The 21,924-nt window shown below is 44.4% G+C and overlaps 1 protein-coding gene across 13 annotated transcripts in view; it reads right to left on the reverse strand.

Moving 5' to 3' along the window:
* The window catches only part of plxna2 (plexin A2), a 565,853-nt gene that overhangs the window by 436,940 nt on the left and 106,989 nt on the right, over positions 1-21,924 (reverse strand). The window contains exon 4 of one of the 13 annotated variants that reach the window (XM_072279012.1): positions 8,174-8,228. The exons of the other annotated variants lie outside the window; for them this stretch is intronic. Coding sequence (XP_072135113.1) covers positions 8,181-8,228 — 48 coding nt within the window. The 3' untranslated portion in view covers positions 8,174-8,180. Of the gene's footprint in view, positions 1-8,173; positions 8,229-21,924 lie in introns of those variants that run through there. 13 annotated transcript variants of the gene reach the window in all.

Consider the following 21,924-nt stretch of genomic DNA (forward strand, 5'->3'; position numbering starts at 1 on the left):
GACACAATGCATGGCTGTGATCTGTACATTAATGACTCAGTGAGAGTGTGCGAGAGCCAAAAGGACATTTATCACTGGCACACCAGGGACCACTTTAAAGCCTTTTCCCCTCCAGGGCACAATTTTCACCACCGCTATCCTGCTCCTAAGACAAGCAACAACAAACAAAGGAAAGTTTGTCTTTTTCCTTCTTTCCCTCAACCTATCTCTGATCAAAGCCCTTAAACTGGACGGCTCCTCGGTTGAGTGAAGCTGCTGTTACCAGTGAGATCACCTGGCCGGTAACTGGTTGGTGGACATTCCACAAAGTAAGTACCACTTGCATTAAGAATGCCTCCATCTGTTCCTTGGCAACAAGGGATGGTTATTGTGTACTTATTAAATTTTAACAATTCACCACTCATCAATGTCCCCCTCTGCAAAGATTCTCATTATCACAGTTGGTAAAATTTTATTAGGATATTTCCGCAATTTGAACAGAAGCAATCTATGATCAGTTTTAAGTTTTTGTGTAAAACAATTTTATTGGTGAGTTTTCAGGATTTCCCAGAATTAGGTCTGTGGGTAAAGTGACTTAATTTTTAAAATTTTATTTTACTGAGATGCAGCACGGAACAGGGTTTCTGGCCCTTCAAACCACACTGCCCAGTGATCCCTGATTTAACCCTAGCCTAATCACAAGACAATTTACAATGACCAATTAACCTATCAATCAGTTTGTCTTTGGACTGTGGGAGGAAACAAAAGCACCCGGAGGAAACCCAGAGGGAGACAGACAGTGGCAGGAATCTGAGTAACGTACAATCAAAAGCTTGAAAAATTTGAAGATGGATTGGCTTTATTTGTCACATGTACAGCAAAATGTGTCGTTTGTGACAAATCATTTCAGCGAAGGTCCGCCAACAAGCGTCGGCATCCTTTGGGCATCAATACAGAATGCCTACAACTTACTAGCCCCAACAGTAACAGCTTTGGAATGCATTACATACTGTCAGTATATAAATGGGAAATGTGTGCATCCACTTTATAAATCTTACCTGCTTAACTCACTGTGTTTATTTGGTGCCATCCATAAATAAAACAATTGAATTATTAAAATACAATTTCGGCTCTTTGCTCTGCTTCGGAAGGTTTGAGTAATGGTCAATTAAGGAGTCCAGCCAGCTAACGATGAAAATACATTTTCATTGATCTGTGCGAGAGGTGCAGTTGACATTGAGTGATAAAACACATCCTGCCAAGCCCACTTGCAGTTTCCACCCGATCTCATTCAATAAAAAAAAATCATAAAGTTTGTCATGGATAGAATCAGGAAAGGAACAGAAGGTAAAGGAAGGAACTGACAGAGGAGGTTACGAGGTGGTGGGTGTATCTGAAGGTGACTGAAGCCAGGTTACGGACCCCATTAGAGAGAGCCACTGTGTAAATCGCATGTCTTGCCAAGCTAGGTTCTCCATCCAAATGGGATGAGATTCTTCAGATCAGTCCAAGTTACTGTTCAATTCTTCATTCCAAGGGCAGCAGAGGTCTTGCAGTACGTTCAATCCACTTTTTTGAGGTTACTGCCGATTCTTACCGACATGAGTACACAGCCTCAGCCCAAGTGCTATTCACCCTGACTGGTGCAAGGGGACATTCAGGAGCTACATCAAGGGATGGACAGTCAAAAGCTTTGACGAGCTTATTAGAAATCCTCAGATCATAGACAGATGGAAGACTATGATTGCTCAAGTCTTACAACAAGGCACATAATGATGATGCCAGGGTAACATACTGAGGAGGAGGACTTCAGAGGAGGAAACTGGAGGTCCATGAGCCAATTTTCACTGGGGCATCAGAGGTGGAGAGGGTCATCAACTCTCAGACCTTGGGTGTTATCATTTCAGATGATCTGTCCCGGTCTCCAAACATAAGTTCAATTATGAAGTAAGCATGTAGTGCCTTCCTTAGAAGTTTGTAAATATTTGGTATGACATCTAAAACTTTGATTAAGTCCTATAGATGTGTGGTGGAGAGTAGATTTACTGGTTACATGATGGCCTGGTATGGAAACGCCAATGTCCTTAAGCGGAAAATCCTACAAAAATTAGTGAATACAGCCCAGTCCATCACAGGTAAAGCCGTCCTAACCAGTGGGAATAACTGTTCTCGTCCCCATCACTGAACTGTTCCCACAACTTAAAGACTCACTTTCAAGGACTCTTCATCTCATGTTCTCGATATTTTTTTCCTTTTGTATTTGCACATTAGTTGTCTGCCTGTCCTGTTGGGTGTGATTTTCATTGATTATATTGTGTTTCTTGGATTTACTGAGTATGCAAGAAAGTGAATCTCAGAATTGTATATGGTGACATACATGTACTTTAATAATAAATTTACTTCGAACTTTGACCTTTGAGAGTTTCAGAGTGGATGTTGCCTGAATTTATATTGAGGTTTATGACCATGTTATCTGTCAAGGTGGCTTTAGCTGGAAATTACATGCACTTCCTTCTGACATACACATCATCGCAAGAAACCAGCCTGTAGACCGTAAGACCATAAAATACAGGAACAGAATTAGGCCTTTTGGCTCACTGAGTGCTCCACCATTCTATCATGGCTGACTTATTATCCCTCTCAACCCCTTTTTCTTGCCTTCTGTAATGTATGACACCCTTACTAATCAAGAACCTATCAACCTTTGCTTTAAATATACCAAATTACTTGGCCTCCACGACCATCTATGGCAATGAATTCCACAGATTTACTACCATTTGACTAAAGAAATTCCTCCTAGACAATTCAATTCACTCTACCTGATACTGAGGCTGCATTGGCAATGTTGGATTCACGACCAGACAAGATCCTGACAGAGTATTGAGATCCTGAGCTTCAGCCACACTATTCCAGACCTATCCAGCCACAAGGTAGGTCCGATTCACGATAGGTAAGACCAGTCTAATCCTGCCTGCTACCACCTCATCAGACCACTATGTCCAGATCTATCATGGTCCTGGTCTAGACACAGTGTCAGGGGCTAAACTCTAGAGGTAAGAGAGACTGCCCTCAACACGGACGCACCATTTGACTGGGTGTACCATTGAGGAGCCCTGCTAAAGCTGAAGTTAATGGGAGTCAAAGGGAAAAATTTCCAAAGAATGGAATCAAGTGTCATACCAAAAAACACAGGGGAGGTTCCTTTAATGACAGAGTCAGAGATACATATCACAGACGCAGACCATGGCCATCCTGACCTTTTCCCAATCGTCACCATTCCTGTGTTAGGTTTGTTATGTCTATTTAACCTGTCTAAATGTCTCTTAAACACAGTGATTGTATCTAGTTCCACCTGCTCCACAGTCAGGGAGTTCCAGATATCAACCCTATGTCTGAAGCTTTCCCCTTTAAAACTTCTGCCTTCACTTTGAAACCAAGCCTTCCTTGTTTTGATATCCCGAACCTGTACCATCTACCTCTCATATTTAAAAAAGCACTTCTATCAGGTCATCCCACATCCTCCTTTGCTCCAGGGAAAAATAAGCCCAGCTTATGCAATCTCTCCTCATAACTAACACTCTCCAAACCAGACAACATTCTGGTGAATCTCCTCTTTACCCGCTCCCGTGCAAAATTATATCCCAGCTAGACTGTGGTGCAAGAGGGCGTAGCGGGCAGTGCGACACTATTACAGCTTAGGCTGTCGGAGTCGGGAGTTCAATCCCAGCATCCTCTGTAAATTGTTTGTACATACTCCCCACGGAATGGGTGGATTTCCTCCGGGTGCTCCAGTTTCCTCCCACTGTCCAAAGACATACCGGTTAGAAGGTTAATTGGTCATTGTCAATTGTCCCATGGTTAAGCTAGGATTAATCTGTGGGTTGCTGGCGGCTCAGCTCGAGGGCTGGGAGGGCCTACTTAGAGCTGAATCTTGACGTAAAATAAAAAAATAAATTAAACCAGAACTGCACTCTCAATACAGCAACTCCGCACTAACCAGCATTTTGTAAACTTGCAACAACAGATAGGATAAATGCAGGCAGGCTTTTTCCACTGAGGTTGGGTGAGACTACAACTAGAGGTCATGGGTTAAGGGTGAAAGGTAAACCATTTAAGGGGAACGTTAAGGGAAACTCCTTCACTCAGTGGGTCATGAGAGTGTGGAACTAGTTGCCAGCAAAAGTGGTGCATGCGAGCTTGATTTCAATGTTTTGGATAGCTACATTGATGGTAGGGGTATGGAGGGCTATGGACCCAGTGCAGGTTGACGGGAGTAGGCAGCATGGACTAGATGGGCCAAAGGGCCCGTTCCTGTGTTGTAATTTTCTCTGACGCTCTGACTCTAATGTTCCGGCTCTCACGTTCTGTGCCTCTTGTATCCTCTGATGGTTTAAGGGTAATCACTCCAGTGTGAAAAGCTGACTGCAGCAGTTCCCCAGAATAGTGCTCAACTACCTTCAGCTGCCTCTGAATTGCCCCGAGGTTGATACGGAGATAATTGACAAATAAATACGTGGAGTGTTCATTCCAAGGCAGCATCTAGAACATACAAGGCTGTCCCAGTGTCCGATCAGACATACTGTTTCCCAGCTGTATGATGAAGGTAACCAAAGTATGTACATGTATGTTGCCATATATGACCTTGACATTCATTTTCTTGCAGGCATTGACAGGAAAATACTTTATACTTTACTGTCGCCAAACAATTGGTACTAGAACGTACAATCATCACAGCGATATTTGGTTCTGCGCTTCACACTCCATGGATTACAAATATTAAATATTAAAGATATTAAAAATAGTTAAAATTAGTAAGTATTAAAAATTTAAATTATAAATCATAAATAGAAAATAGAAAAATGGGAAGTAAGGTAGTGCAAAAAAAACCGAGAGGCAGGTTGGGATATTTGGAGGGTACGGCCTAGATCCGGGTCAGGATCCGTTCAGCAGTCTTATCAGAAATAAAGAAGTGCAGTAGAATTTATGAAAGCTATGCTATGCATCAACAAAGACTGACAAACAACCAAGGAGCAAGAGGCGACAAACTGTGCAAATAGAAACAAGTAATACTGAGAACATGAGCTGGAGTGTCCTTGGCAGCAAGTCTGCAGGTTGTGGAATCAGTTCAAAGTTCTGGTGAGAAAAGTTATCCACATCCATTCAGGAAGCCTGACAAGGTGTAGGGTACCATGTCGGGTGCCACACCTGTTCAGAAGCCTGATGGGTGTAGGACACCACGTGAGCCAGAAGGTTGAAGGGTATCACTTTGGTACAGGAGATTAATGGTTGTAGACACTCCTCAGTGCATTAAAGTATAGTCTTACCCAGATGAATTGAGCAGAGCAGTAATTGTTAATCTGGAGAACGATGGTTTCTGTATAACCAGGAGTATGTCCCCATGCCTCCCCTTGTGAACGCTCAGGCATTCATTGGATTGGACTACAATATGATGCCCACAGATCATCGCTTTCGTCGAGACAGCTTTGAACTTTGCACAGCATGGTGTGTGGAAAGTTTCACACTGGTCTGTGCTGTGGGAGATGTACAGAGGGCAAAATAGTAATGGCTACAAATCTTTAACAAGCAGAGGGTGGCACTTGGGCCTATAAATTAAAGAGCATCCCATGAGGGCCATTTAGAAGATAAAAGCTTTTTGACGAGAATGTAGTTTTGTTTACATTACTCCCAGAGAGCTACACTGCATCAAATGAGAGGAAGACTGCATTCATCGTTTGCTGAAAGTTCCCATCAAAGAAGTCAAGAAGGAATATTTAATTACTGGTTAAAACACAAAAGATTTCCATTCACTGAAGATCACAAGTGGAAAACAGTAATCTCTCTCCTGAGGGAACAGGTGCGTACCTGAGGTAATAAAATTTAACATTAACCATTACAAAACCTGCAGATATCAAGTAATTAGTGACTTCCCAAGGAATTATGAGCGTTAGATCCAAAATCATCAGCACTGTCGCCCAGTCCTGCCGTCAGTGTACTTTTCAATGTGGCTTAATTATGCCTCACAGCTGTGTACCTCGGGGCTGAGTTGCACGTTGCCCGTAAATGTCCCCTGCAGCCTCACTGACGCTGAGTGCACTCACCTGAAGTGATGATGATGATGGATGATATTAGCTGGATAATTCCCTGCCTTCCTCTCTCCCTCAGGGTATCATTATTCTCTGTTCTTCCCCGCTGCAGCGCACAGTTTAGGTTTCAAGCATCTGATTCCCCAGCTCCCCCAGCCCATCCTTCCGACCACAAAGCTTCCACTGACGTTGAAGACGGCAATTTCTTCAGGCTCTAAGACTGTGACTTATATCTTGAAATTTAACACAGGCCTCTTGATCCTCATTTGGTGGCACATGGCTTAGCGACTAGCGCAGTGCCATTACGGTGCCAGTGACCCAGGTTCGATTCCCGCCTCTGTCTGTCAGGAGTTTGTACGTTCTTCCTGACCCTGGCCCCCGCAAGGGTTTCCTCTGAATGTTCTGGTTTCCTCTCACTTTCTACAAAGACACACGGTTTCGTAGGCTAGTCGGCTGTGATTGGGCATTGCAGGCTCATTGGGCCAGTAGGGCCTGTTACTGTGCTGAATCTCTAAACAAATAAAGTTTAAAACAAAACAGGGACAGAGAGCACAGGTGCAGAATCTGGAACATCATTTCTCAGTTCTGCTGAGGACAATCCACCCTCCGGCTAAACGAGCAACACATACAGTGCTGGAGGAACTTGGAGGGCTGGGCAGCATTTGTAGAGGGAAGTGGACAGTCGACATTGTGGGTCAAGACCCTTCACCTGGACTGAAAGGTAGAGGAGCGATGGATAGTATAGGAAGTTGAAGGAATGGAGTGTGGCGTGAACTGGCCGGTGACAAATGGATCAGAGCGAAGAGGCTTGACAGGCAAATGGAGGAGAAGCGAGCAGAGATAGTGACAGAGGGCTGTAGATGGTGGGATCTGATAGGAGAGGAAGGTGGAGCATGGAACCAAATACGAGAGGAGGGGAGGGCAGATGGGAATAGTGGGGAAGGTGGGGTATGGGTCAGGGGAGGGGAGGGTGGAATGGGTTGGGAGGAATGGGAGAGTGTGGTGACTAGTTACAGTGCGATGATCAATCAGAGAAATGGTCTCACTATCCTCCTTGATGAACACTAATTTAGTGCCTCAACCACTTCCTCTGGCTTCAAGCATGAATTCTCACCTTGTCCTTGAGTGGTCCTATCCTCTCCATAGTTATCCTCTTGGATTTGATACAGTATATCTAAATGACATAGGATTTTTCTCTTTCCTCGGACATTTCACAGCTACCCTTAGCTCCCTTCTAACCCATTTTTTCCCTCAAAGGCTCCCTCACTTTCAGCATCCTAAACCTTCTTCATACTTCCTCTCCCCCTCCCTCAGAATTTTGTCCCGCTCTTCCCTACTTCTGACGTTAGGCTCACAGGTCGAGAGTCACCATGTTCTTCTCCAGCTCCCTTTTCTGAAAAGTGGATGAGTGTTTGCTGTCCTCCAGTCACGTCGAGCCTCATCTGTGCTTAGTGAAGATTACAAAATCTCAGTCAAAGCCTCAACAATCTCTTCCCATGTCTCCTACAGCAGGCTGGAATAAATCTCATCTGATCCTGGGGATTTTCCACCTTTAAGTCCACTAAGGCATCAAATTTATTGACTGCAGCACCGCCCCCAGTGTTATAATTCCAAGCAAACACATCTCCAAAATCCTTGCCTTGGACTCAACACCTCCCCTTGCAACTGGACCTTTGACCTCCTGACCAACAGACGGCATGAAGCGTGTTTATTGTCATACACACAAGTACATGTACGCACAGGTGCCATGAAAACTTACCTGCCGATAAGAGTAAAGAGAGGCGGCAGCAGCTCCTACACAATTATGACTCTGGGAATCCATGACAACGTATGCTCAACAAAGCTGCACCCCTGGCCCCCGGCTCGACTCCCTGTATCATCACTGGCTTCAGGAAGGGGTACGGCACGGTGCACACTTCAATGGTGCTGAGACTGAGGGAGCTGAGATCTTCAAGTGAACAATCGCCTGCCCTGGTCCAACCATGTTGAAGTCACAGCCACAAGAGCTCATCAATGCTTCTACTTCCTCAGGAGTTTAAAGAAATTTTGCAATTCTCATCAACCATCACCAGTTTTCATTGATGCTCCATAGAAAACATCTTATCCAGATACACTGTATCATGCATGGCTTGGTATTGTGACTGTTCCGCCCAGGACTGTAAGTAACTGCATAGAAAAACATGAATCTCAAGGAACCAAGTGTAACAAATACGTACTTTGATAATAAATTTACTTTGAGACTTGTGGACACAGCTCAGCACATCATGGAAACCAGCCTTTCCTCAAAGGACTCTGTCTACACTTCTCACTGCTTTGGTAAGGCAGCCAATGTAATCAAAGCCTCCACCCACCCTAGATATCAATCTAACAACTTTCACCTTGTTGCCTAGCTGCTCTGCACTTTCTCTGTAACTGCAACACTTTATTCTGCACTCTGTTACCGTCTTACCTTGTACTACCTCAATGAACGGAGCAATAAAGTGATTTGTACGGATGGTTTGCAAGACAAGTTTTTCACTGCACCTTGCTACAGGCAACAATGAAAAACCAATTCACCAACTTTACCTCTTCCCCAAATTTGCCAACTACAAATCAGTTTTCTTTGGCAATACCGATGAAAATCCATTTAGGGGCCTCCCCCACAAATGCTGGCTGTAAGCACAGACTTCCCCATGTCTGTGAGTACTTTATCCTTTCATGGATATACATACGCCCTTATCATTCTTATGGGACACTTTTTGGTTTATCTCGATCCCAAATGCCAGCGAGCTCTTCATAATTTTTTTAAGCAGCTCCCCACACTTTCTACTCTCTTCACTGACTTTCCCCATCATTAGTTCACCATTACGTATCACACCCTTCCTTCCCTTCTCTTTATCCAACACTCAGCATCCGAGATTCACTGTACTAATTTCCCTGGCTTTTACCCCTGCAGAACGTGTTTAACTCAGACATCCCACCTCTCCCGGAAGTTCCGGGAGTCTCCCACATATAAATAGTGGCTCTCTGCTGCCCGCAAATTGTATACAATATCACAGAAATCAATTTTTTGAGAGTGAGAGAGAGAAAGCAAGAGAGAGCGCGAGAGCGAGACAGAATGCGAGCGAGAATGCGAGAGAGCGACCACGAGAGAGTGTTCCAAAAAAGGAAAATATAAAATGTGCGTCACTCCAGGCTACACTAAAGTGTACCCCTGCCTAATAGGGTCAAAAATAATGATAGTGTTGCTCGCTGCACTGTTTGCAACAGTGACTTTTCTATTGCCCATGGTGGGTTAAGATGTAAAAGACATGTTGAGGTGAGTTTAACAGGTGTCATTCGTTCATTAGCATAGCTAACATTATTTAAACTAGCTGGCTAGCTGCTAAGGAGCTACTCTATTGCAGACATCCCATCTCTCCCGGAAGTTCTGGGAGTCTCCCACAAATTGATGGTGTTACCTTCCTGAAATGAGTTTTTGCAGGGTGGGATGTCTGTGGAATAAGGAAGACCTTATTTACTGTTCCGTCGCTATCCGTTTCCATAACCACCCTGGAAAAGATGGTCACTCTTTCCAAAATGCTTCCCTCTGCTTGTCCAGCTACATAACCCAACCATGCTCCTTCACTGATCCATCTACTAAAGAAGTTGTTTGGATACCCCTCGGAAATTCCAGCCCCTCTGAGCCTTTAACGCTAAAATAATCCCAGTTAATATTCTGGAGATTGCAATCTCCCAGTACGATAATCCTATTTTTATTGCCTATCTCCAGTACCTGTTTACATATCTGTCCTTCATCTGCTGTTGACTGTTGGAAGGTCTGTACTGTACTCTCAGCAATGTGTAGACTGCCTCTCTTTCTAATCTCTGCCCACAAAGTTTGTTAACTTTCTCTCGCAGTTATTAATATTAATTGGTTTGGCTTTTGTCACTGTAATGTGCTCTTCCTTCCCCAGTATTTCTACTGTGAAGGGAGACACAGAGTCAGATTTTACATCTGTATTTGCTGTTACCAAGTTCTGTCTGACTGTAAATCACTCACATTTACCCTCACTTATTTTTAATTTTTCACGTTGCTGTGGAAACTATTACAATATGTTTTTATCTAACTCATTCTGACATGAGTTAGATAAAACTATCAACCTATCTATAACATTGCAAACGTATGCTCGCCAGAGCTGTACACAGTGGAGTACGGCCAATCTGCAGAGGGCTATGGACACAGCTCAGCGCATGATGGAAGCCAACATCCCCATTCTCTCTTCACCCCTCTCCCATTGTGCAGAAGATTCAAAAGTCTGAAAGCACGTACCACCAGGTTTGAGGATAGCTTCACCCCACTGTCATCAGACTCTTGGACGGTAAGCTGGACCTCACAATCCACCTCGTTGTGATCTTGCACTTCTCTTATTTCCTTGCACCACACTTTCTCTGTTTAGCCTCCGTCAGTGGCAATTAATTCCCCAGATTAACTACCCCCACCGTCTTACTGTTCACGGAGTCCTTGCTGTGTCCCACACTGTTTGTAAGATGTAGAACTGTTTGGGGTAAAGAGTCTGATCTGCAGGAAAGTGACATTCTTTTTCTGCATTGAGGTTGTTTCACCTTGTTCTACCTCAAAAGCACTGTGTAATGACTTGATCTGTATGTACAGTAGCTTTCACTGTACATTCGACATTAATAAACCAACTCCTCTGGCAGTGAAACTTAGATATGTTTTTCTAATTCTTTGTGTGCTTGTACATGACCTGCTCAAAAGCTAACATACCAGGTCACCCACACCTCTCCTAAAACCAAAAATTTTCAACCTCTCACTATTTAAAAATACTGACCTTACATTTTTATTTCAAACCAGACCAGGTGACCCGTCATTTTTCATTCCATTCCATCTGGAACTTCCCTGCTCATGCCACTGGGCTGCCTGCCTCCACCTCACGGTTACTTCAATACCACTGGGCCTGCAGATATCCACCAGCACAATGGGGGTATTAATATTACAATGGACAACAAAGATTTTGTTTCCTCGAATGCTTTCAGGTGAATCTTATGGATTTTTGGATGCTGATCGTGAAAATCACCATGAAGTTTCCCTATCACACACCATTTTTTAAAATCACCTATATTTGTTATTTCAATTCATAATTCAATATGAATTATGAGTCATTATGGGTGGAAGTCAGGGACAGGACGGGAGCAGTTACTCTATTGGGGGTATTCTATAGGCCCCCTGGTAGCAGCAGAGATACCAAGGAGCAGATTGGGAGGCAGATTTTGGAAAGGTGCAAAAATAACAGGGTTGTTATCATGGCTGACTTTAACTTCCCTAATATTGATTGGCACCTGATTCATTCCAATGGTTTAGATGGGGCAGGATTTGTTAAATGTGTCCAGGGCGGATTCTTGTCACAGTACGTTGACAGGCTGACTGGGGGAATGCCATACTAGATCTAGTATTAGGTAACGAACCGGGTCAGGTCACAGATCTCTCAGTGGGTGAGCATCTGGGGCACAGTGATCACCGCTCCCTGGCCTTTAGCATTATCATGGAAAAGGATAGAATCAGAGAGGACAGGAAAATTTTTAATTGGGGAAAGGCAAATTATGAGGCTATAAGGCTAGAACTTGCAGGTGTGAATTGGGATGATGTTTTTGCAGGGAAATGTACTATGGACATATGGTCGGTGTTTAGGGATCTCTTGCAGGATGTTAGGGATAAGTTAAGATACAGAATGGTAGGGTGAAGGAACCATAGGTGACAAGTGAGGTGGAAAATCTAGTCAGATGGAATAAGACAGCATACATGAGGTTTAGGAAGCAAGGATCAGATGGGTCATTTAGGAATATAGGGAAGCAAGAAAGGAGCTTAAGAAGGGCTGAGAGGAGCAAGAAGGGGGCATGAGAAGGCCTTGGTGAGTAGGGTAAAGGAAAACCCCAAGGCATTCTTCAATTATGTGCAGAACAGAAGGATGACAGGAGTGAAGGTAGGACTGATTAGAGATAAAGGTGGGAAGATGTTCCTGGAGGCTGTGGAAGTGAGCGAGATTCTCAATGAATACTTCTCTTCGGTATTCACCAGTGAGAGGGAACTTGATGATGGTGAGGACAATATGAGTGAGGTTGATGTTCTGGAGCATGTTGATATTAAGGGAGAGAAGGTGTTGGAGTTGTTAAAATACATTAGGACGGATAAGTCCCTGGGGCCTGACGGAATATTCCCCAGGCTGCTCCACGAGGCGAGGGAAGAGATTGCTGAGCCTCTGGCTAGGATCTTTATGTCGTTGTTGTCCATGGGAATGGTACCAGAGGATTGGAGGGAGGCGAATGTTGTCCCCTTGTTCAAAAAAGGTAGTAGGGATAGTCCGGGTAATTATAAACCAGTGAGCCTTACGTCTGTGGTGGGAAAGCTGTAGGAAAAGATACTTAGAGATAGGATCTATAGGCATTTAGAGAATCATGGTCTGATCAGGGACAGTCAGCATGGCTTTGTGAAGGGCAGATCGTGTCTAACAAGCCCGATAGAGTCCTTTGAGGAGGTGACCATGCATATAGATGAGGGTAGTGCAGTGGATGTGATCTACATGGATTTTAATAAGGCATTTGACAAGGTTCCACATGGTAGGCTTATTCAGAAAGTCAGAAGGCATGGGATCCAGGGATGTTTGGCCAGGTGGATTCAGAATTGGCTTGCCTGCAGAAGGCAGAGGGTCGTGGTGGAGGCAGTACATTCAGATTGGAGGATTGTGACAAGTGGTGTCCCAAAGGATCTGTTCTGGGACCTCTACTTTTCGTGATTTTTATTAACGACCTGGATGTGGGGGTAGAAGGATGGGTTGGCAAGTTTGCAGATGACACAAAGGTTGGTGGTGTTGTGGATAGTGTAGAGGATTGTTGAAGATTGCAGAGAGACATTGATAGGATGCAGAAGTGGGCAGATGGAGTTCAACCTGGAGAAGTGTGAGGTGCTACACTTTGGAAGGACAAACTCCAAGGCAGAGTACAAAGTAAATGGCAGGATACTTGGTAGTGTGGAGGAGCAGAGGGATCAGGGTGTATATGTCCACAGATCCCTGAAAGTTGCCTCGCAGGTAGATAGGGTAGTTAAGAAAGTTATGGGGTGTTAGCTTTCATAAATCGAGGGATAGAGTTTAAGAATGGCGAGGTATTGATGCAGCTCTATAAAACTCTGGTTAGGCCGCACTTGGAGTACTGTGTCCAATTCTGGTCGCCTCACTATAGGAAGGATGTGGAAGCATCGGAAAGAATACAGAGGAGATTGACCAGGATGCTGCCTGGTTTAGAGAGTATGGATTATGATCAGAGATTAAGGGAGCTAGGGCTTTACTCTTTGGAGAGGAGGAGGATGAGAGGAGACATGATAGAGTTGTACAAGATATTAAGAGGAATAGATAGAGTGGATAGCCAGCGCCTTTTCCCCAGGGCACCACTGCTCAATACAAGAGGACATGGCTTTAAGGTAAGGGGTGGGAAGTTCAAGGGGGATATTAGAGGAAGGTTTTTTACTCAGAGAGTGGTTGCTGTGTGGAATGCACTGCCTGAGTCAGTGGTAGAGGCAGATACACTAGTGAAGTTTAAGAGACTACTGGACAGGTATATGGAGGAATTTAAGGTGGGAGGTTATATGGGAGGATGGGTTTGAGGATCGGCACAACATTGTGGGCCGAAGGGCCTGTACTATGCTGTACTATTCTATGTTCTATGTCTATATCTATGTCAAGTCGGAATAATTGATGCCAAGATTAAGGAAGGTATTATTGTTGGTCCACAAATCAAACAGGTCATCAGTGACAGGTAATTTGAAGAACTTCCAGTGGGACCAGAGAAAATCACATGGAAGGCAAACAAGAGTGTTGTTCAAATTTTTCTTGCAACTACAGAGCACCAAACTATCTGGTTGACAACATGATCCAAGCATACAAAACTGTGAAATGCAACATGTCACTAAAGATCCACTTTCTGCATTCCCTGCAAATCTTGGTGCTGTCAGTGATGAGCACGGTGAAAGGTTTCACCAGGACATTGCGGTCATGGAGAAACTGTATCAGGGCAACTGGAACCCATCAGGGCTGTTTGATTACTGTTGGACACTTAAGCGAGAAGCCTCAGACACCAAGCACAAACGAAAATCATCAACAAAACATTTTTAGCTTAGTTGAACACAGTTGCAAAGTGTCAGCATCATTCTGTAATTAAACTATATTCAATAAAATATAACTTAATTATATCCAATAGAAGTTAATTGCTCCAAATTCATGATACAAGTAGTCTGAAATTATATTTGTGTTCAGCTTCAAGCACTCTATTATCAGCAAAAAAAAAAATTCTGAGGAAGCAACACTTTCGAAAGACTTTGTTGTCCAGTGTTATTTGTGGGGCATTAATGGGCAGAATAAATAATAGTTTTTCTGTGTTACTGTAAATCAGTTGTTATTGGTTAGCAGGAGCCAATGGGCCAAATGGTCTGTTTACGCTGTGACTCTCGAATAATGGATGGCCAGTCCGTGAACCGCTTGCTGGTGGCTTCGACATTCTGTGTGCACATGAAGGTTACATGGGATAGCTGTTCTGAGCACTTAACTGAAAATTTAAAACCTGCAGGCGCTGAAATAAAAGCAGAAGATGCCGGAAACCTCTCAGCAGGTTAAAGCAGCTTCTGTAGAAACAGAATTAATGTTTCAGGATGAAGAGCTGTGAATATTTTATAATTGTTTCAACAAGATATCCAAGACATTTTGCAAGGCGACAGTTCGGCCATTAATCAAAAATAATCCCTGCCTTTCCACCACTAGTTTGTACTCCGTTTTACACTGCCGTACGCTTCCAGCCTGCTGGTTTCAGGGACTTCACGCCCTTTCCAGCAGATGAGACTCTTTACTCCGAACAGTCCTGTATCTCACGAGAAACAACAAGGACTTAGAGAGTGGTGAATCTGTGCCATTTGTTGCCACAGGCGGCTGTGGAGGCCAAGTCATTGGGTATATTTAAAGCAGAGATTGATAGGTTCTTGATTAGTCAGAGTTTCAAAGGTTATGGGGAGAAGGCAGGAGAATGAGGCTGAGAGGGAAAATAAATTAACCATGTTTGAATAGTGGAACAGACTCCATAAGGCTCTAAGATATAGGAGCAGAATTAGGCCATTTGGCCTATTGAGCTTAGTCTGCCATTTCATCATTGCTAATCGATTCATTTTCCTTCTCAGCAGCCCCAATTTCCTATCGTCTCCCCGTATCCCTTCATACCCTGACTAGTCAAAAATCTATCAACCTCTGCCTTAAATATACCAAATCACGTGGCCTCCACAGCCGCCCATGGCAAAACTTCCACAGATTCACCTCTCCGACTCGAGGGGATGAATGGCCAAATTCTGTTCCTCTGGCTGAAGGTTGGGTCCTCTGCACAAGGCAGTCAACTTTGGGCACGACAGATTCACATTTAGCAGCAAGTTACAAACTTTAGATCACATCCATAGCAGTATTTAAAGTACAAGACTGACCTGGATCCACAACAGATTAAATATAAACCAGGGACATGGGTTCAGTGCCCATAATTAATGTAGCTGTAGTAAAGACGTGCAGATCCATGTTTAAGGTACACGATGTCAGTGAAAATTTTACAGGGTTTTCTGTTTTACATTTAAATAAAAAGCAAGTGAAGAAAGAGGAAGCGACCCTGTACCTTGATCTCCATTCAAATTTCCCAAAGTGTCTCTGAAGAAGCCCTAATTGAGAGACAGGAAGTGTACTCACACCTGCAAACATTCATTAAACACAGAATAATGTCACATTAATAAACGAGGATATGATAGATACAGGAAGGCCCACACTCTACAATAATTCTTCAAAAAAAATCAGGTACCTCTAACATGCTCAGAACACAGTAAGACTCAGGTTCACATGCTGCAGAGTCCCAAGGGAGACTGGGGGCCCAGGACTCTTCTCTAATAAACATAATATACAGTACCTCCAACTCAGGTCTGAGATGGTCCCTCAAAGCTAAAATGGGCAACATAACCACACACTGATTGTAAAGCATTCTCACAAATCCACTGTCATGTGAAAATACAGGGGGGGGAGGGGTACTGGATGAAGCACCTTCAATAATTCCAAAAGACTGAAGTAGGGTAAATACTGAAAGGCCTTTATTCGCAGTAAAACGTGACCTCCATGCTGAGGTGTCTGCCCCTGGTCTGAGGGGGAGGAGCAGGGCGAAATTGCCTTTATTCAGGGCTCTGTGGGAGAAGCCACAGGGGCAGTCAGCAGAGGGGTGTGTCCAGACAGTTAACCCAGTTACAACATATATATGCAAAACACAGGGTTGACGAAGGGTCCCGGCCTGAAACGTCGACTGTACCTCTTCCTAGAGATGCTGCCTGACCTGCTGTGTTCACCAGCAACTTTGATGTGTGTTGCTTGAATTTCCAGCAGCTGCAGAATTCCTTGTGTTTACAACATATTTATATATATATATATATATATATATATATATATATATAGTTTACCACACTGGAGGACTAGGAGTATTGAATCTTCATCTACGCACAGACCTCATGTTGCCCAATGAATAGCCCAAGGTCAGATTCAGTTTCATTTATTTTTCCAGTGTACTTGTCCGCACCGTCATGGGCACCAGCCTCCCCAGCAGCCAGAACACCTTCATGGAGCGATGTCTCAGAAAGAGGGCGTCCGTCGTTAAGGAGCCCCATCACCCAGGTCATGCCCTCTTCTCATTGCCACCATCAGGAAGGAGGTACAGGAGCCATGAGACACTCTCAATCATTCTGGAACAGCTTCTTCCCCTCTCTGCCATCTGATTTCTGAATGGACATTGAACCCATGAATACTACCTTACTACTTTTTTTCTTCTTTTGCACGACTTATCTAATTTAACCTTTAAAAAATATATATACTTCTTGCTGTAATTTACAGTTTTCATCATGTATGGCAATGTACTGCTGCCACAAAACGACAAATTTCATGACACATGCTGGTGATATTAAAACTGATTCTGAAACATATTGTGAATGCGATGTTTGTGTTAACAACCAATGCAACCTAAGTATGTTCTGGGGGCAGCCCACAAGTCGTCACACATTCCAAACCAACAACAAAACAAAACAACAAACTCCTTCCCTCCCTCCCAACCACCCACTCACACACTCAGACCGCCCTCCAACCCCCGTGCAGGCCCACCTTCCCACCCACCCACTCACTCACAGACAGCCCTCCAACCCCCGTGCAGGCCCCACCTTCCCTCCCACCCACTCACACACAGACAGGCCTCTGACCCCCGTGCAGGCCCACCTTCCCACCCACCCACTCACTCACAGACAGGCCTCCGATCCCAGAGCAGGCCCACCTTCCCTCCCACTCACTCACACACAGACAGGCCTCTGACCCCCCATGCAGGCCCATCTTCCCTCCCACCCACTCACACACAGGCAGGCCTCTGACCCCCGAGCAGGCCCATCTTCCCTCCCACTCACTCACACACACACACACAGACAGGCCTCTGACCCCCGAAGCAGGCCCATCTTCCCTCCCACTCACTCACACACAGACAGGCCTCTGACCCCCAAGCAGGCCCACCTTCCCTCCCACCCACCTACTCACCCACTCACACTCAGACCGCCCTCCAATCCCAGAGCAGGCCCCACCTCTACCCCAGAGCAAGGCCATACCTTCAGACACACACACAGTCCCTCTAGTCCATGCCACGCACACGCGCGCACACACACACACACACACACACACACACACACACACACACACCTCTGACCCACGAGCAAGCCCCACCTTCCCTCCCATCCACTCACACACACAGACAGATCTCCAACCCCAGAGCAGGCCCCATCTTCCCACCCAGCCACTCACATACACAGACAGGCCTCCAACCCCAGGATAGGCCCCATCTTCACACACACACACACACACACACACACACACACACACACACACACGCCTCTGACCCCAGGACAGGCCTTCTCCACTGGACTCGGGGAGTCGCAGACAGTATCATCAAAACCCCCATCCATCCTGGATATTCCCACTTCTCTCCTCTCACACTGGGCAGACAATACAAAAACAGAAAATGCTGGAGAAACTCAGCATCTGTAGAGAGAGAAAAACAAACTCACCATTCCATGTCCAGGACTCTCTCAGATAATAATGCAAATTCTCACCCTGCTCTTGACCCATCAGTCTAAGTTATCCCCACAAAATTAAATGAAGGGCTCTCGACCTGGAAGATTAACTGCTTCTCCCTCCACCAATGCTGTCTGACATGCTGGGTATTACCCAGTTTTTTTGGCATCTTTTATTTTAGATCAGTGTCCATGCCAAGTCAAGTTTACTGTCATTTAGCTATATACATGTGTACTGCCAAACAAGACATTTCTCCGGACCAGGGTGTAAAGCACAATAGTACACATAAAACACATTAATAACTTAGGAAAGTAAGAATTAAATCTACAAATGAATTATACATAGATAAACAAAGTAAAGCACAAATTAAATATTGTAATGTACGAAACAAATTAATCAGTGACACTTCGAATTCGATGTTCTCAGAATCCCAGGATTTCTAATAAAATACACATCCAGATGGGGCCCCAGACACCCTGTAGTTTCAAAGGATTGGTCACAGTTGTCTGAGTCTCCCAGAGGAAATAACTCTCACCTCAACCTGTTTCACTAGCTTTCAGCTTCAGCTCAGCCTCGAACAAGAGCACCAGAATTAAACTGGTGTCAGGGCCAATGATGGCACGGACAACATCACACAGTTAGAGGAGTGTCCTCTGGTCTTAGACTCTCCGACCAAGGGAAACATCCTTTCCACATCCACTCTATCAAGGCCTTTAACGTTTGAGAGGTTTCAGTGAGACCACCCCGCCCCACGTTCTTCTGAATTCCAGTGAGTACAGGCCCAAAGCTATCAAACACTCTTCATATGATAGGCCTTTCAATCCCAGCATAATTTTTGTGAACCTCCTTTCAACTGTCTCCAATGTCAGCACATTCTTTCTTAGATAAGGGGCCCAAAACTGCTCACAATACTCCAAGTGAGGCCTTACCAGTGCTTTGTAAAGCCTCAGCATTACAGCCTTGATTTTATATTCTAGTCCTCTTGAAATGAATGCTAGCATGGCATTTGCCTTCCTCACCACCGACTCAACCCGCAAGCTAACCTCCAGGGCATCCTGCTTGAGGTCTCCCAATTTAAGGATGGTGTCTGAGCCCAAGCAACAACTAGAAACTCCTGCAGTAGATAGCTGTGGTACCGGTATCAAGGACAAAGACATAGTGCACTAAAGCACAGAAACAGGCCATTTGGCCCATCTAATCTATGCCGAACTGTTATTATACCCATGGTAGAAGGACAGAACAGTAATCATTCGGGATTGAGGAGACTTGGGCACTTAAAATTCATGATAAAGTTCCAAGTTTGCCTTTTGTCACCAGTTGCGTGTTTGGCCAGAGGCTGCAGGAAGCCACAGGAAACCACTGTACTTCCTGGCTTTCAGAGCCAAATTTCGTTTAGGTATCAGAACAATAGTTAAAATAGCATGTAAATCAGCAATTGTCAAAATAACGGGCCGTGTGACACAACCAACAACCATCCCCCGAATATTATTCTGTAAAATCTTCCTGTGTGGTAAAGAATTAGCAAAATACTTTCTGCTTGCTTTAAATCCTTCCCAAAAGCAAACCAGTTCAATGTTTTTTTGTTGATTTTTTTGGCAGAACCAGGCCCAGCGGTAGGATCTCGGCCTGAAACGTCGACTGGTTATTCAATTCCATAGATGCTGCCTGACCTGCTGAGTTTAGGATCAGAATCAGTTTAATATTACCAGCATATGTTGTGAAATTTGTTAATTTAGTGGCAATACATGATAGCATAATATATAACACTCACAACACACTGGAGGAACTCAGCAGGTCAGGCAGCATCTATGGAATTGAATCAGGATGATTCATCACGATGAAGGTTTTCGGCCCGAAACATTGACTGATCGTTTCCATGGATGCTGCCCGACCTGCTGAGTTCCTCCAGCGTGTTGTGAGTGTTGCTCTGACCCCAGCATCTGCAGATTATTTTGAGTATAATATATAAAAACTATGAACTGCAGTAAATATATATATAGTCATAGTCATACTTTATTGATCCCGGGGGTAATTGGTTTTTGTTACAGTTGCACCATAAATAATGAATAGTAATAAAACCATAAATAGTTAAATAGTAATAAGTAAATTATGCCAGGAAATAAGTCCAGGACCAGCCTATTGGCTAAGGGTGTCTGACCCTCCAAGGAAGGAGTTTTAAAGTTTGATGGCTACAGGCAGGAATGACTTCCTATGACGCTCTGTGTTGCATCTCGGATGAATGAGTCTTTGGCTGAATGTACTCCTGTGCCCACCCAGTACATTATGTAGTGGATGGGAGACATTGACCAAGATGGCATGCAACTTGGACAGCATCCTCTTTTCAGACACCACCGTGAGAGAGTTCAGTTCCATCCCCACAACATCATTGGCCTTACGAATGAGTTTGTTGATTCTGTTGGTGTCTGCTACCCTCAGCCTGCTGCCCCAGCACACACACTGGCCACTTTAGATATATATATAGTAGTTCAATTAAATACGTAGTGCAAAAACAAAAATAAAAAACACTGAGGTAGTGTTCATGGGTTCAATGTCTATTCAGAAATCTGATGTCAGAGTGAAAGAAATTGTTCCTGAATTATTTAGTGTGTGCCTTCAGGCTCCTGTACCTCCTTCCTGAGAAGAGTGTATGCCCTGGGTGATGGAGGTCCTTAATGATGGGCGTGGTCTTTTTAAGGCACTGCTCCTTGAAGATGTCCTGGAGGCTAGTACCTGTGATGGAGCTGGCTAAGTTTACAACTCTCTGCTGCTTAGTTCGATCCTGTACAGTTCCTCCTGCATTTTGTGTGTGTTGTTTCGGGCATCCAGCGTCTGCAGACTTTCTCATTTTCACAGCAAAATATATCTTTCATTTCGTGGTTCAGCACAAAGGATTAGAAAACCTGGTCACCTTCATGTCTCAGAATCTGGCTGCAAGCAGGTGCTTAAATGTGTGGGGATTGAATGAAGGATTACTGCAGTGTTGAGTGGACGCTGTTAGTTTGTGTTAGGTATAATCAGCGAGAGATCACATCGGCATCAACTCTTATAAAGAAATACACACTGCACTTGAGACAAGGTGCCGAAGCATCAGCCCAATGCACAGGGCTTTTTGTCATAACCAGTTGAAAAATGGGGAAAACGGTGACCTGGTGCAGGAATATCACAAAATCCAAGCTGTCCAGTCCACTAGGGTTTCTCTCCCAGCCAATGAAACAGTTATCAATCAAATGCAGAGTAATTTACAACTGTCAGTATATGTTCATTGAAGACAGACTGAAAGGGTTTTGAAAGCTGTTACTGTGTGTACTAACACAGATCAGTGCGACAAATGGTGACTCGTTATCAACTTTGAACCCACTCCCAGCGGGAAATGATGATCAGAGTAGATGATTTTAATTTGAAATCTTTGCCTCTGTAGCTCGCCAACCTTCAGTCACTTCCAACAGTCTGCTGTTCCCTGCCCACAAGGGACATATCCAACCCCAAACTGCTCCAATACAGGGCCATACCCAATCTGCCCGGGGTTAAAATAGTGAAGCTGGAGGAACTCAGCAGGTCAGGCAGTGTCTATGGAGGTGAATCAGACCGAGGCCCTTCCTCAGGACTGGAAAGGAAAGGGGAAGATGCTAGAATGGAAAGGTGGTGGCAGGCGAGGGAGGATAGCTAAAAGGTGATAGGCGAAGCCAGGTGGGTGGGAAAGGCAAAGGCTGAATGGAAAGGAATCT

Source organism: Mobula birostris, chromosome 14 (genome assembly GCF_030028105.1).
Source record: "Mobula birostris isolate sMobBir1 chromosome 14, sMobBir1.hap1, whole genome shotgun sequence".
Classification (NCBI taxonomy): domain Eukaryota; kingdom Metazoa; phylum Chordata; class Chondrichthyes; order Myliobatiformes; family Myliobatidae; genus Mobula; species Mobula birostris.